The sequence below is a fragment of the Urocitellus parryii genome, chromosome 6, assembly GCF_045843805.1.
Source record: "Urocitellus parryii isolate mUroPar1 chromosome 6, mUroPar1.hap1, whole genome shotgun sequence".
In the NCBI taxonomy this organism is placed as follows: Eukaryota; Metazoa; Chordata; class Mammalia; order Rodentia; family Sciuridae; genus Urocitellus; species Urocitellus parryii.
This window is the reverse complement of record NC_135536.1, coordinates 30359691-30374251: the sequence shown is the minus strand read 5'-3', so window position 1 is coordinate 30374251 and position 14561 is coordinate 30359691. Positions and strand designations below refer to the sequence as shown.

General features: G+C 36.6%; 1 protein-coding gene across 1 annotated transcript in view; it reads left to right on the top strand.

The window, feature by feature from the left end:
* Window positions 1-14561, top strand: part of Sipa1l1 (signal induced proliferation associated 1 like 1) — a 355392-nt gene that overhangs the window by 258811 nt on the left and 82020 nt on the right. The window contains exons 8-9 of the mRNA XM_026401335.2: window positions 3096-3270; window positions 12681-12784. Coding sequence (XP_026257120.1) covers window positions 3096-3270; window positions 12681-12784 — 279 coding nt within the window. The remainder of the gene's footprint in view (window positions 1-3095; window positions 3271-12680; window positions 12785-14561) is intronic.

Below are 14561 nucleotides of genomic sequence, written 5' to 3'. Positions count from 1 at the left end.
CAGTGAAATCTTAGGCCTTTATCTAAAAGTTTGAAAAAGGCATCCACAAATGCAGTGTCACTATAATTTTTCCATTGAACAGAGTGACTTTATATTGTTTGTAAAGGCAGATCTGGGAGGCCCAGCCACACAACATAGTACTCCCCCCGACCCCCGGACCCCATTGCTTTATTTCATGATGGTTTTTTTCTGCAGGAAGAAAGTCAGGCACTGCTCAGTCCTAGGACCTGGCTGTGTTAAGGACTCCTTTGTAATAGACATACAGCTGCCGGGGATAGTTGTGCATGCCTGTAATTCCAGCAGCTCTGGAGGCTGAGGCAGGAGGATCATGAGTTCAAAGCCAGACTCAGCAACTGAAATGAGGCTCTAAGCAACGTAGTGATACTATATCTCCAACCAGTATAAAAGCACTGGGGATGTGGCTCAGTGGATAAGCACCCTTGGGTTCAATCCCTCATACCAAAAAAAAAAAAAAAAAAAGCCTATCACCCACTCTATTTGGCAATCCCTAAATGAGAACTCAAGTTATTTCAAAGTCCAGAAAGGTCCTAGGTTCAGAGTTGCCCTCCTAACATTAGCCACACTCATTTAACCACTGAGGAAGGGGTTAAATGTCAGTGTAGCAAGTTTAACCTTGATCTTTGTTTTTGCGTACCACTCTTAGAAAAAAAATGCTTGTGTTCCTGTTAATAATTTAAATGAAGTAGCAATAATACCAATTTGTATGTTCATTTAAAAATATTCAATATCAGTCTATCCAGCTATTTGCAAGTTTAAAACTTGGAATATTACCTTCCACCCACAGGAGTAGGTAGAGTTAAGCAGAATCAGTTCTATGCAATTATAGAACTCCCAAAGAGCCCTCGTGCCTATGGGTCACATGAAGGCTGTTGAGCTTCTTTGTCAGCAGTGCAGGGGTATTGAGGAAGGGGAGAAAGCAAGCAAAGGTTTATTCCCTAGACTGTCATGAACCATTTGGTTGAGAAAGTCAAAAATGATAGTTGAGTTCCATATTCTCTCAGTGTACAATGGCAGGGGCTGGGTCTGTTTCAGAATTCAGAAATTTTCAAATTTTAGAAGAATAACAAAAGGCATGCACCAATATATTAATATTCCTGGTAGGATCTGGGACAGTACCCCACAATCAAGCATATGAATATTTATATAATGGGAAATATGAATATTCATACAAAGAAGAATAAATTAAAAGTATTGATGTCAGCCCCCATATCAAATTTTGCTGCTAAGTATGTTTGCTTGCTTAAATTTGGCTTTTACCTTTTGGTTTCAAAATTGCAAATAAGAGGCCGTAGACCAATTTGTGTACAGTGTTAGAAATGGGGCAGGACAGGTCCAGTTAAGTCCTAGTGATATTTAATGAAACGATATCCATAAACTGTAGTTTCTAATCTTGTGTCCCTCCTTCCTGGGTTCTTTCCTTTCTCTTCCATTCTCTGACCTTTACTTTGCTTATCTATCAGATGCATAAGATCTGCATTGTGGACTGTTGTGAGGATAGGAAGATCATTATGTCTGATACTGTACATGGTGTTTGGCATATAGGAGGTATTCAATGAACACTAGTTTGTGAAAATTTCACCTTGCCAGGCAGAGTGCCAGGTAATCCCAGCTGTGCAGAAGACTGAGGCAGGATTGCTTGAGTTCAGATGTTTGGAGCTAACCTGAGCATTACAGTAAAGCCCTGTCTCTTAAAAAAATGTTTTTTAAATTTCACCTCTTCCATTCTCCCTTTGCATTTATTAGATTAAAAATTTATTAAAGAAGTGGCTTCAGTGCCATTCTGGAAATAAGATTAAGGGCTAAAAATTGTCCTAATGCCACTAGAGAATTAAAAGTCTAAATTTCTTTATTGCAGACTAATTTCTTGTTAAATGTCCAGTTTTCTCCTAAAATTTTGTTTGCAGATTGACTAAACTTTTTTTTTTTGATATGGATATTACTGGCAATTGAACCTAGGACCTCAAGCATGCTAGGCAAGTGAGCTATACCTCAGCCCTTTTTAAACGTTTCTTTTGATGGACTGGGGATATAGCGTAGTTGGTAGAGTGCTTGCCTTGCATTCACAAAGCCCTGGATTCAATCCCCAATACCACCAAAAAAAAAAAAAAAATCCAAGTTTCTTTTAAGACATGGTCAGGGTCTCACCAAGTTGCTAATGCTGGCCTCCAATTTGTGATTCTCCTGCTTCGGCCTCCCAAGTAGCTAGGATTACAGGTATGTGGCACCATGCCCAACATAACTAGACTTTTCATTGATGAATAATTATTTTGATTAGTGTTACATCATATTTAAATCCATCAAGTGCTTCATTTTAATTGTATTTGAATTAGAAATGTTTGCCAACAGTTGATTTGCATTATGAAGCCCCTTTTTAAGTTTCGCTCCAGATACTCAACTTTTAGAAAAATATTTGGAAAAGAAGTTTCCCTAAGTACATTGTTGATAATGGTAGTGTTCAGACAGTTATAACCAAGGTTTATAATTTAATATATTGGACAAGTGGTCTTGAGTGATAAATCTTTAATTTTATAAAAACAAATAAAAAACAAGGGTATTAGTGGACTTTTAAGTGCAAAACAATGTATATATATTTTAAATACATATATATAACAAATATATATATATATATATATATATATATATATTAAAGTGTTTTATTAAGTGGATCTCTGTTTTTAAATTCATAAAGGCTTCACTTTTTAAAAGGGAATAATCATTATAAAAGAATTGCCCTTTGTTGTCAAACCATTTTGTAAAGCCTCATTTTGTATTTTATAATCTGTGAAAAGAAATACTCTCAAATACCAACATCTGGTCTAATGATTTGTAATCCTGAATGCAGGACATTTGAATTTATTTTTCTGACCTTTTTCTCTTAATTCATGAGGATTATAGGTATTTGTTCCACTTCCACTATAGTTTTGGATCAGAAACAGAAGAATTAAAACAGAAGGATTTCAAGAGAAGAGAGATGTTGGCTATTTGCTGGGCTTATACCCCCAGGACTTTCAGCATTTAAGTGGGACACCACATACCTGCCTATATCCCTATGCATTGTGTTGCTGTCTCCACAGCTGAACTATCAGCAGAAAGTGGGCATCATGTACTGCAAAGCAGGACAGAGCACGGAAGAGGAGATGTACAACAATGAGGCAGCTGGCCCAGCCTTTGAGGAATTCCTTCAGCTGTTGGGAGAACGAGTTCGGCTAAAAGGATTTGAGAAGTACCGAGCACAGCTTGACACCAAAAGTAAGAAATACTTTTCACCTCCCACTAAGCTTGTTTTCCCCCTACTGTGCTGATGTGCATCTGCCAAACTATCCATAAAACAACTTTGCCATCTATTGCAGAAAATTACTTGTGATGGGGGAGAGAAAGTTAGAGAGGTAGAATGTAGCACCAGAGCAATTGAAGAACATAACCAAAATAGTCAGGATTGAGGCTGGGATATAGCTCAGTTGGTAAAGTGCTTGCCTACCATGCACAAAGCTCAGGGTTCATTCTCTAGCATCATACACACACACACACACACACACACACACACACACACACACACAGAGCCAGGATTGGACTACAAGAAAATAATGTCATCAGAGGTATGGAGGGAATAAAGCAGCAAACACAGATCACACAGAATCACTCCAGGATAGAACTGCACAAGTTTTATTACATGTAGCTGAATATTGGGTGATTAAAAATCATAAGAGCTCACAGCCATCTGATTGCAAGCCCTAGAATTTTTTACTTCATTAATTTGTTTTCATAATTCTCATGCTTATCCATGTAGTCTTTGTTTACTCTACTTGCTTATTTTTGTATTCTTTGAATACCTAGATGGGTTTTTGTTATTTATTATTATTGTCCATAGTCTATCTTAACTCAAAGGAAATAAGTTTTTTAGCTTTGGTATTAGTCTGGCTCATAAAGTGTGTTGATTAAAAGCACAATAATGAAGTGTCTGTTTAATTACAGTGCATGAACCCATAGTGTTGTCCACTCCCATTCCCCTAGTGTCAATAAAATAGTTTAAGTTCTCAAATATCTATTTTGGTAAGGATATGTTGGCTTCTGCTGCATGTCTACATGGAGGCAGTTTAAATTTTATCTGTAAATTCATCCATAGACACCTGTGACCTGTTTTTCTTTGAGAAGGTCTTTGGATTAGCACTTCTGTATTTCAGTCTATAGTAATCTCCCTTATTTTCTGTACAGGAAATTAAATAAGGAGTTGAGTCATGAAAACAGAAAAGCATTCATAAACTCTACTGCAGGAAGAATTTCCTGTTGCCATGGTTTTGCTGTTGCCAACTTGGAAACAACATGCAAGAGAGACTATTAAAACCCACAAATAGCCTAGCCTCTTAAATAATTTTAATGTTCTATACTGTGCTTTCAACTGCATAAAAAGTTAAATCTCTGTTAGCCTTTTTATCCAAAATATTTTGGTATTCACCCCATTGTCTTAATTTGTTATGTTATATAAATCATCATCATCATAAAGAACTATTGAAAGGATCTGAGAAAAAAAATGTATGAGTATCCTGGTTTTGCAAATGAGTAGTCAGATTAGGAGCTGATAAGTATGTGTTGAAAAGAATATATTATTTGTATACTTATACCTTCCCAATCACCTCTTCATGATGAAGGCAATGTGAGAGATGTATGACTGAAATATAGTTAAGCAGTCTGGCTTCTGATAAGGCAATGCAATAAGTAAAATAGGCACTTTGTGCAAATTTTGCCCTAATATCCCAGTAGCTTTGAAGGTTAGAAAGAGATGAATCTCAACTGGCAAACTGCCTCTAACTCTACAGTTTTAGAATTATGTAAATGCACTCTGCCAGGAAGTGTTTCCTTTTCTCCCCTTTCAGAATGTGTATTAGTGTACTTTTCTTCTTAGCAAAATACCTGAGGCTGGATAATTTGTAAGGATATGAGATTTATGTAGCTCACAGTTCTGGAGCTCACAGTTAGCATTGGGCCCGCTTCTGCCTGGCTCAGTGAGGGCCTCAATGGTGTGGTGAAAGCACATGTGGAAGAGGCCACATGTTAAGAAAGGAAGGCAGAGAGCTGGGAAGGGTCAGTCTTGCTCCTTTTATAACAACCCATTTTTATGGAAACTCACCCTGCAAGACCAGCGCTAATCCCTTCCAAGAATAATGCTCAGAGTGAAGAAGTTACCCCTTTCCACTATGTCTTGCCTTTTTAAAGGTTCCACCATTGCTTTTTTTAATACTAGATATTGAACCCAGGGGCACTTAACTACTGAGTCACATCCCTATCCATTTTTGTTTTTTTACTTAAGGCCTCACTTAGTTGCTGAAGCTTTCCTCGAACTTGTGATCTTCCTGTCTCAGCCTCTAGAGCCAATAGGATTATAGGCATGCACCTCCATACCCAGCTTGACCACCTTTTAATACTACTACATTGGAGACTAAACCTGTAGCACATGAGCCCTTGGGGGGGGGGGGGTCACACTTAAACCTATCCAAACCATAGTAGGGTATAGTTTCCCGAAACAAATGAAACTAAGGATGTATTTTTACTTGAAAGCCCTCGATAAGGCAATAATATAAAATTCTCTTTTGTATCCCTGAGCTAATAGGCAAAACCCAGAGAAGTCCAGTAGTCTCATTCTTTAAACCTCTATTAAATAAGAATAGACCACTAAGGGGTTGGGGATATAGCTCGGTGGTAGAGCACTTGCCTAGCATATGTGAGACCTTGGTTCAGTTCCCAGCACCAAAGATGCACAAAAAGGAATAGGCCACCAAAATTGTCAAGAGCCAGCCTCTATACATGCAACGGCCTCTCACTGGCTCTGATACAGTAGCAATAAGCCTGCTCTTGGGCGGGGATTGTAGCTCAGTGGTAGGGCGCTTGCCTTGTAAGCGTGAGGCACTGGGTTCAATCCTCAGCATCACATAAAAATAAATAAATAAATAAATAAAAATAAAGATATTGTATCGATCTAAAACTTTAAAAATTTTTTTAAAAAAGACTGCTCTGTGTTCAGTCATAATCTCATCACATTTTGTCTAACTTTATTATGTGGTATGTAATCCTCACAAAGAAAAAGTACTTTCTGGAACAAATCCTCCAAAAGAATCATTCTCACTGTAGATCTCACTTGAATCCTTGGATGTGTAGTTCATTACATTAAAGTATTATTTGCTATTATTTATTCCTTTTTTTTTTCTGTTTTACCTCCTTCTGAGTCTCCAGTTACAAATATATTTTGTCACTCTCTAGTGTATGTACCATAGGGTGATGTGGCTCTGCTTATTTTTTTCCCCAGCCTTTGTTTTTTCTGTGCTTCAGTTTGGATAATTCCTACTAATATGTCTTCAAGCTTCTTATGTCCCCCCCACCACTGTGTCGTAATTCATTGTTAATTTAATCCAATTTCTGTTAAGGTATCATAACCATTAGAGCCAGAAGTTGCATTTGGTAAATTTTTTTCCTACCTTCTATTCTCTCCTCATTAAGATCTTATCCAAAACCTTGAATATTTTATAATAGTTGTTTTAAAGTCTTCATTTGCTAATTTTATCATCTTTGTTATTTTGAGCTTCCTTCTTTTAGTGAATTTTCCCCTACTTTGGATTACATTTCACTACTTCATTTGTCTGGTATTTTCTTCTAATATTTTTAGTTGTAGATGGACATAATGCCTTTTTTTATTTATATTTATGTGGTGCTGAGGATTGAACCCAGTGCTAGGCAAGCGCTCTATCATTGAGCTGCAGCCCTGGTTACTTTTGTTAGGTATTGGATATTGTGAATGTTTGATCATTGAGTGTTTGGATTTTATTGTCTTGAGAGAGTTGACTTTTGTTTTGGCAGGAAATTAATTTATAGAATAGATTGGTCTTCATGAGCCTGGTGTTTTAGCTATGTTGAAGCATGCCTAGAGTAGGCTTTAGTCTCTGGCTAATTTGGCCCTACTACTAAGGCCTGGCTTTTCTTGCACCTGGAATACCTGCATATTCTATGAAGTGTCTGCTGTGGCTGGTCAGAGCTTAGGTGTTTTTCAACCGTGTTTGAACTGTGGCAGTTGTTTAGCTTACAATTTTTCTTTGCTTTTGGAATTCAACTCCCTGTCTACAGTTTACTATTCACCCCAGGATTCAAGGGGGACCCCTCTTGAGATTTCTGATCTTCTACTGTGAGGTTTCTTCCTCTTAGATGCTGTGCCTAACAGATCTCGGCCACCTCAGTCTTCCTGAACTCCAGGCTGTCCTGGCTTCTCCTTGAAAGCCTTGCTCTATACCATTATCTTGAAAATGCCTCTAGGTAGAAAACTGCCAGCTTCTTCTAGTTTTCCTAGAGCTCCCTTTCTAATGCTGCCTCTTGCCTAGTTTTTGAAAACACTTGGCTCAGGCATTTCACCGCCTTTTCTCATTACTGACAATGGGAGAGTGAGTCCTATACCAAGTACCCTGTTATATGTGGCTGGAAGCACAAGTCCCAGATGCTTTATCTACACAGGTGCCATCTCATTTAATCCCTACAAACTACTAGCTACCAGTTACCCCCCCCCAACCCCACTTAACAGAATTGGCTTCTTTAGATTTACCAACATGCCCACACTTAGATAGCTGGTAAGCATTAGGGAAGTGGAACAGATCCTAGTGGGTATGGTTAATGAAGTGTACAGAGAGCATAATGTGAGCTCCAAGCCTGGCTATTTGGCTCTGTCTTTCCTCTCTCAGTCCCTTAGACTAATCTCATGAGACAGCTCTACTTGTCATGTGTTGTGATTATATTTGGATTTTCTTCTATGAAGGAGAGAGAGGCTGAGGAAGGAAAGGATTGATGGAGATATCAGACCATTTCTTCTTTTTCATAATTATCTGTACAAGTCCATTTCTTCATCTCAGAAATAAGGACTTGGAGCAGACAAATAACCTACAGATAAATATGTCATAGGCTGGACAAGCTTTCTATGAAGAATTTTCAGTAGTGGATATTTTTTTGCCTCTCTTTGTCTTATTATTATTATTTGAATGACGTATAATTCAAATAATCACCATTTACCTCACAGTGTGATAAATACAAAAATAAACTTCTCTCCAAGCAGTTTATTTTTGGAAAGTGGAAGACCACCCTCATTTTAAGCTGTGCCTATTGATCATTATTCAGGGAATCATTTCCTGACCGAGTCTTGCCTGTCAGGTCAGCACCCATGAGCCTTACAAATCTTTTATAAAGCATTCCTTCTCAGCCTTGCCCTCTTTAACATGTTGCAATTTCATGAATGCTTGTTGCTCCTCTATTTTTCAATGATGTTGTCAACAGTTGAAATTCAGGGGCTTGGAAGAGACTTAGATTTTTCATAAATAAAATGAATTCTTCTTTATTGGGAATATTTGAACTCTGGGAAAAGTATAAAACTAGCATACTTAAATGCTTTGCACAAGCAAAGGGCTAGTCAATATTCTAGAAACTGTTGAATAAAGGAGTCTTTTAAAGGAAATTGCACTTTTTAATTTAACTGAACAAAATTGTGCACTCTCACTAGCACATTTATCAAGCATCTTTTATGGGCTAGCACTTTCATATACTTTATTTCACTTAATCCTCTTGACAGAATACTGAAGAATATAGAAGTGAAGTGACTTATATATAGTCATTTGACAAGTGATACTATTGCCATCCCTGATTAGATCTTCTTACTTCCAAGCTGGGGATCATGTAATTGCAGTTATCCTACAATGTGAGCAGTGGTTAGAAAATAGTAGTGGCTGACTGTTAAGTACCAGCTGCACACTATCTCTGTCCATGTCTCTCAATAGGCTAGTGATTTTGAGAAGCCTGGAGCCCCAAGAACATTTCTTACACTAACACAGTATCAATTTGCCTTTTATAGTAAAGGGTAATGGCAATAGTTGTTGGAACTGTTCTCATGCTCATCTTCCTTGAAGTAAATTAACCTGTCTCCTGACCAAGGCTAAAAATTCATTTTTAAAAATTAGGAAATACATCAGATGCCAGACAAATGGAATTCTTCACTTCCCCCAACTACTTCATTTGTGAGTAAATCAGTAGTACCCTAGGATCCAAAACTTGTCTCATCTCAGATATATGCCAATGTTCCACAAGTGCATACCTTGTGTTTGCTGTGCTTCTGAGCATCCCTGATCCTTTCAAGGAAGGTTGCACACATGTGAGATCTCACTCTAGCATGAGGATTTTAAATGAATAGTCCCAGCAGTAAGCTGTTAGAATATATATTCTTTCAAACTGTGGATTAGAATCAGATTTACAATCTGTCTGTGATTTAACTTACATTGATGTTACTTTTCTCCTTTTTTTTTTTTAAGTGTTGGGGATCAAATCCAGGGCTTCAAGCATGCTAGGCAAGCATTCTACCACTGAACTACATCCCCAGCCTCCTTAGATATTTAAAACTGAGGACTTTTCCTAAAATCGATTTGTATAGATTTATTTTCTTTCATTGAGCCTTTCTTATTTAATGACCATGAAAAAGTTACATGAAAGTTTTAATTACTTTTTCCTCATTTCAGTTGACACACATCTACCATATCATCCATGCATTCAACTATCTAAAAGCAAAAGAGTCAAAAGAGAAGTTAGGTACAGCTGTGACACTGCCTGTACCTTGAAACTGCTTCTGCAGGCTTATTTACCTATTTATATCATCTTCAAGTAGAAATGCTTGATGTAGGACATTATCACTTATCTATACCTTTTAAAGCAATTGAGAATATTATCATTCCTCAATTATTCAGTGTCTTCTTCTCATCATCTAGTTTGATTCTTAGAGAAGTTTTACTTGCTATGACTTAACCTTCAAGTTCCAATTTATGAGTGAGTACATGCCCCTGCCTGGAAGTTGAGTTGGAGGTGGGTCTTGTGATTGTTGAGATGACCTATATGGTGCCTGAGATTCCTCAATATGTATTTTTTTTGACAAATAAAAAGGCATTTTATCTATTTTTCTAATTTTCATCCTGTTAAGACTTTCATAGTTTCAGGATTTCATGGTTACTAAAAATACAATAATGAGCCCGGTGTGGTAGTTCATCTGCAATCCCAAAAAATTGGGTGGCTTAAACAGACTAGCCTGAAAATCTTATTAGCAAAACCCTGACTCAAAATAAAAATTTTAAAAAAGGGATGGGAATGTAGCTCAGTAGTAAGTTCCCTGGGTTCAAACCCCAGTTCCAAGGGGGAATAGAGCCAAGAATAAGAACATTAGATATTTTATTTTATTTTAGAAAATATAGTGACCATTCTTTTTCTGTTCTCCCTGGTAAAGCTTAGCAATTCTATTACGTACATAGTAATTTCCAGATTTTAGAATTTACTACTTCTCAGAAATTTTTGTTTGACCCTAGTTTCATTTCTGAAACTTTTGAAACTATTTCCAAAATGTTGAAAATTCTCAGTAAAACTCTGGGATTTCCAAAGATCCCCAGCAAATGGTGGTCAAGTAGCATATGTTGTATGAGGTGGGACGTGAAGAGGAAAGAAATGTCTAGAAACAGCAAAGTAAATTATCTCTTGGGTCGTCTTCCATCTCAGTTTTTCTCTCTGACAATAATCCTTTTTATATTAGCTATATAAAGCAAAATGTTACAAATTAATACAAGTGACAATTTTTTCTTCTTGCTCATTAATTTTGCTTAAAAATTACTTGAAACACTGGTAAGTATACATCAAATGTGACACATTCACCTTAAAATTTTAAAATGCACTAATTAGTTCTGTACATATTTATAGCAGGGATCTTTAACAGTAGATAAGTTCTTCTTACTCAAGTCCAATCTTAAACAGTAGAGTACTTTATTGTAGTAAAATGCTGCAGTTTTTTTGTGGTGGTGATATTGAGATTTGTAAGATTCTTTTCTTGGGTAGTCATACATGGGTACATATTTCTGCAAACTTTTTTATTTTTGGTACCAGGGATTTAACTCAAGGGCACTCAGCCACTGAGCCACATCTCCAGCCCTGTTTTGTATTTTATTTAGAGACAGGGTCTCACCAACTTGCTTAGAGCCTCACTAAGTTGCTGAGATAAGCTTTGAACTCATGATCCTCCTGCCTCAGCCACCCAGGCCACTGGGATTATAGGCGTGCACCACTGCATCCAGTTTATTTCTGCAGTTTTTAAAAAGTAATCTTTGCTTTGTTCTATTTTTAACTTATTTTTAAACCCTAGTATTTTATATCAGCTTCAAAATTAATACCTTCTAATAAGCTCAAGCTTGAAATTAGATATCTAGAACACCTTTCTAAAGCTGTCTGTAAGCCACAATTGTAGTCTGTGCTGGGGGCAGTATCTAAGGGCCATTGAGCTACTTCTGTGGTGCTACTGCCTTAGAATTACCTGGAGTGTTTATTAAAAACAGATTCCTCTGTTGAGGCCCCATACCCAATGTACAGCACTCCTGCTGTTGGGGCCTGGGATTCTGCCTTTGAGAACTATTGCCTTTGTCTTATACCATCTTTCTCTAAAATGCAGCAAAATGTTCTGGTCTTCAAAAATATAGTTGATGGAGGGTTGTGCCCAGACTGAAAGTACTTCTGTTCCTTTTGTGGTTTATAAACCATGTCTTTCAAGTCTAAACTGATATTCCCTTTGATTTGGGTAGTCAGTAACTCTCTTCTCTGGTTTCCAAGAATTTGTGGTCACATTGATTCTGAATCTATTTTTGTTTAGGCAGTAGAAGTTCCCCACCGCCCAACCTATTAAAAAAGGTGAAAACACAACACATACCTTTAAGTCTTTAAAAAAATTGTTGTACATTCCTAAAATACCTTTGTGCTTCAGAGTTTCAGATTTGTTATCATTGTGTGTTAAGAACAGTTGTCTTGCTTGAATTGGAAGTATTAGAAAAAGTTTCTTTTCTCTCTCTCTCTCTCTCTCTCTCTCTCTCTCTCTCTCTCTCTCTTTTATATATATTTTTAGTTGTAGATTGACATAATGCCTTTATTTTATTCATTCATTTTTATGTGGTGCCAAGGATCGAACCCAGTGCCTCACATGAGCTAGGCAAGTGTTCTTCCACTGAGCCACAACCCTAGCCTCTAGAAGTAGTTTCTTAACTTGATATTTATGTGCAGAAATCAGGAGTCAGGGAACTTGGATAATCATATTGTCATTACTTTCACAGAGCTTAGGTCAAAATTTAGAAATTCCTTCAATTGTGAATATAGACAACAAACCATAGTACTAACTGCTCTGCCTATGATTCTGTTGTCCATAAAAAGGAGATGTTTTCATATCACATTATCTATTGGTGCATCTATCTTAGAATATTGCTTGGACTTATCATTCCTTCAGAATTATAATAGAAGTAGATAAATTATTAGATCTTATAAATTTTATGTGTATTGTATTTTTACATTTTCTGTATAATTGATTTATTTTGAAATTGTACATTTTTTAATTCATTAACAAATATTATTCTGAGAAGAAATCCAATTTCATAGGCCTCCTAGACTGCCAAAAAAGATTGGTTATTTTTTAAAAAGGAAAGTATTAAAACCTACAGTGGGTCTTGTTTAGATCTTTTCTTTCCAAATAATTTTCTTTCCTTTTTCCTTTTTTCCCCTGAGATATTTATCTTAAATGAATTAGTTTTCCTATTCTGATAGTCATTTCATCATTTTGTATTTTTTCACTGTAGCTGACTCCACTGGAACCCATTCTCTGTACACAACATACAAAGACTATGAGATTATGTTCCATGTGTCTACCATGCTGCCCTATACACCCAACAACAAGCAACAGGTAAGAGATCTTCATGTTATCAGTGCTTCCCCCCCTTATTTCATTTCCCCGAGAAGCCTAAGTGGCAAGTTTGTAAAATTTGAAACCAGAATTTAGTGTTGCACCTGTCACCGCAGCAGGAAGCTTTGTGATTTGTGCTCTGTGGAAACAGGAATAGCAAATGAGTGGAAAACAAATGAAGAGACACAGATTCCAGGTTAACAGCCAGCTGGATGGCTTTGCAAATTAATCATTTGCTTTTCACCCACAGGGATTGAGGTTTTCATGAAATCTGAAGAGAACAAGTTGAAATTGTGATTAGATGACTCTGCAGGGTTGCAAAGAACATGCAGGAAGTGGGTGAAATTTCTCAAGAGGCCAGTGCAGAAAGCAGCAAAGTACTGATTCTTCATTTAGATTTCAAGGGAGATTTAGTCTAACTTAGAGAAAAGTCACAGTGTCAGTAGAATCTCAGAATAATGTTCTGTCATAGCATGTTCATCAGGAGATGTCAAGGACCTTAAATAACAACTGCATGTGTATGTGTCACACAATGTTGTCTGTCTTAAAAAGATCTAAAAGCATAGTGTGCCATTACTAAAATTTGAAATAGTAAAGTGCAACAACTAAGAAGTATGATCATTACAGAGTAAAATGGAAACTGGCAGTATTGTTTTTGAGAATATGTGGTAGGTTTTTTTTTTTAATTCAAAATAAATAATACCAACTAGAGAACTAAAAAGACTCTCCTTTCAAAGCTATTAAAAACATGAACAGTCCAGTTTTACTTGTGACCTTAAAGTGGATGTAGATTTTTGTTATTGTCAATTGTTGTACTAACAGAACTCAGGCCAGCTGCAGAATGAATCACATCCTCTTTCACAAAATTTTACCAAACACTGATCTAATCTAGCACTTCATCGCTTTAGGTTTGAGTAAATCACAAATCTAAGTAGTGAAAGTTTCCTTTCAAGATTATCATATTAATAAAAAATAGGACAAAAAGTAGTGAATCAGTTATAAATCTAAAATGAACCTGTTTTAAGATAAACTCACTAATCTGGACTTTGTTGACACTTTGTCTTATGCAAACTCCAAGTTCTAGATTTCTCTGAGAAAAAATATAAGATGCTAACTAGACTTCTTATTGTGACTAGTCAGTAGACAAAAAAAAAAAAAAAATTAAGAACTTTAACAAATTATCTTTAATGGGGAGATAAAAGGCTTATTCTGCCTGAATACTCAGAATAGAAAGATCAGATTTGTGAGGGTAAAAAATTTAATAAGATTCAGTTATTTCTAAGTAAATGAGTTTAAGTTGATATTTAAGTGGAAAACTATTTTAATTTGGGGGTCTAATCAAAGCAAAAGTGTGTGATCATAGACAAGAATAAAAAAATAATTAGTACTGTTATATATTAAGAAATTTTGGGGCTGGGGATGTGGCTCAAGCGGTAGCGCGCTCGCCTGGCATGCGTGCGGCGCGTGCAGCCCGGGTTCGATCCTCAGCACCACATACCAACAAAGATGTTGTGTCCGCCGAGAACTAAAAAATAAAAAATATAAAAAAAAAAAAAGAAAAGAAATTTTTGCCATCTGACTGACACATACCTGTAATCCCAATGACTTGAGAGGCTGAGGCAGGAGGCTTAAAATTTCAAGGCCAGCCTTAACTACTTGGTGACTTGGTAGGACCCTGTCTCAAAATAAAAAAGTTAAAAAGACTGGGAATGTGGCTCAATGGTAGAGGAAACCTGGGTTCAATCTCCAGTACAAAAAGAGAAAACAAATTCTCATT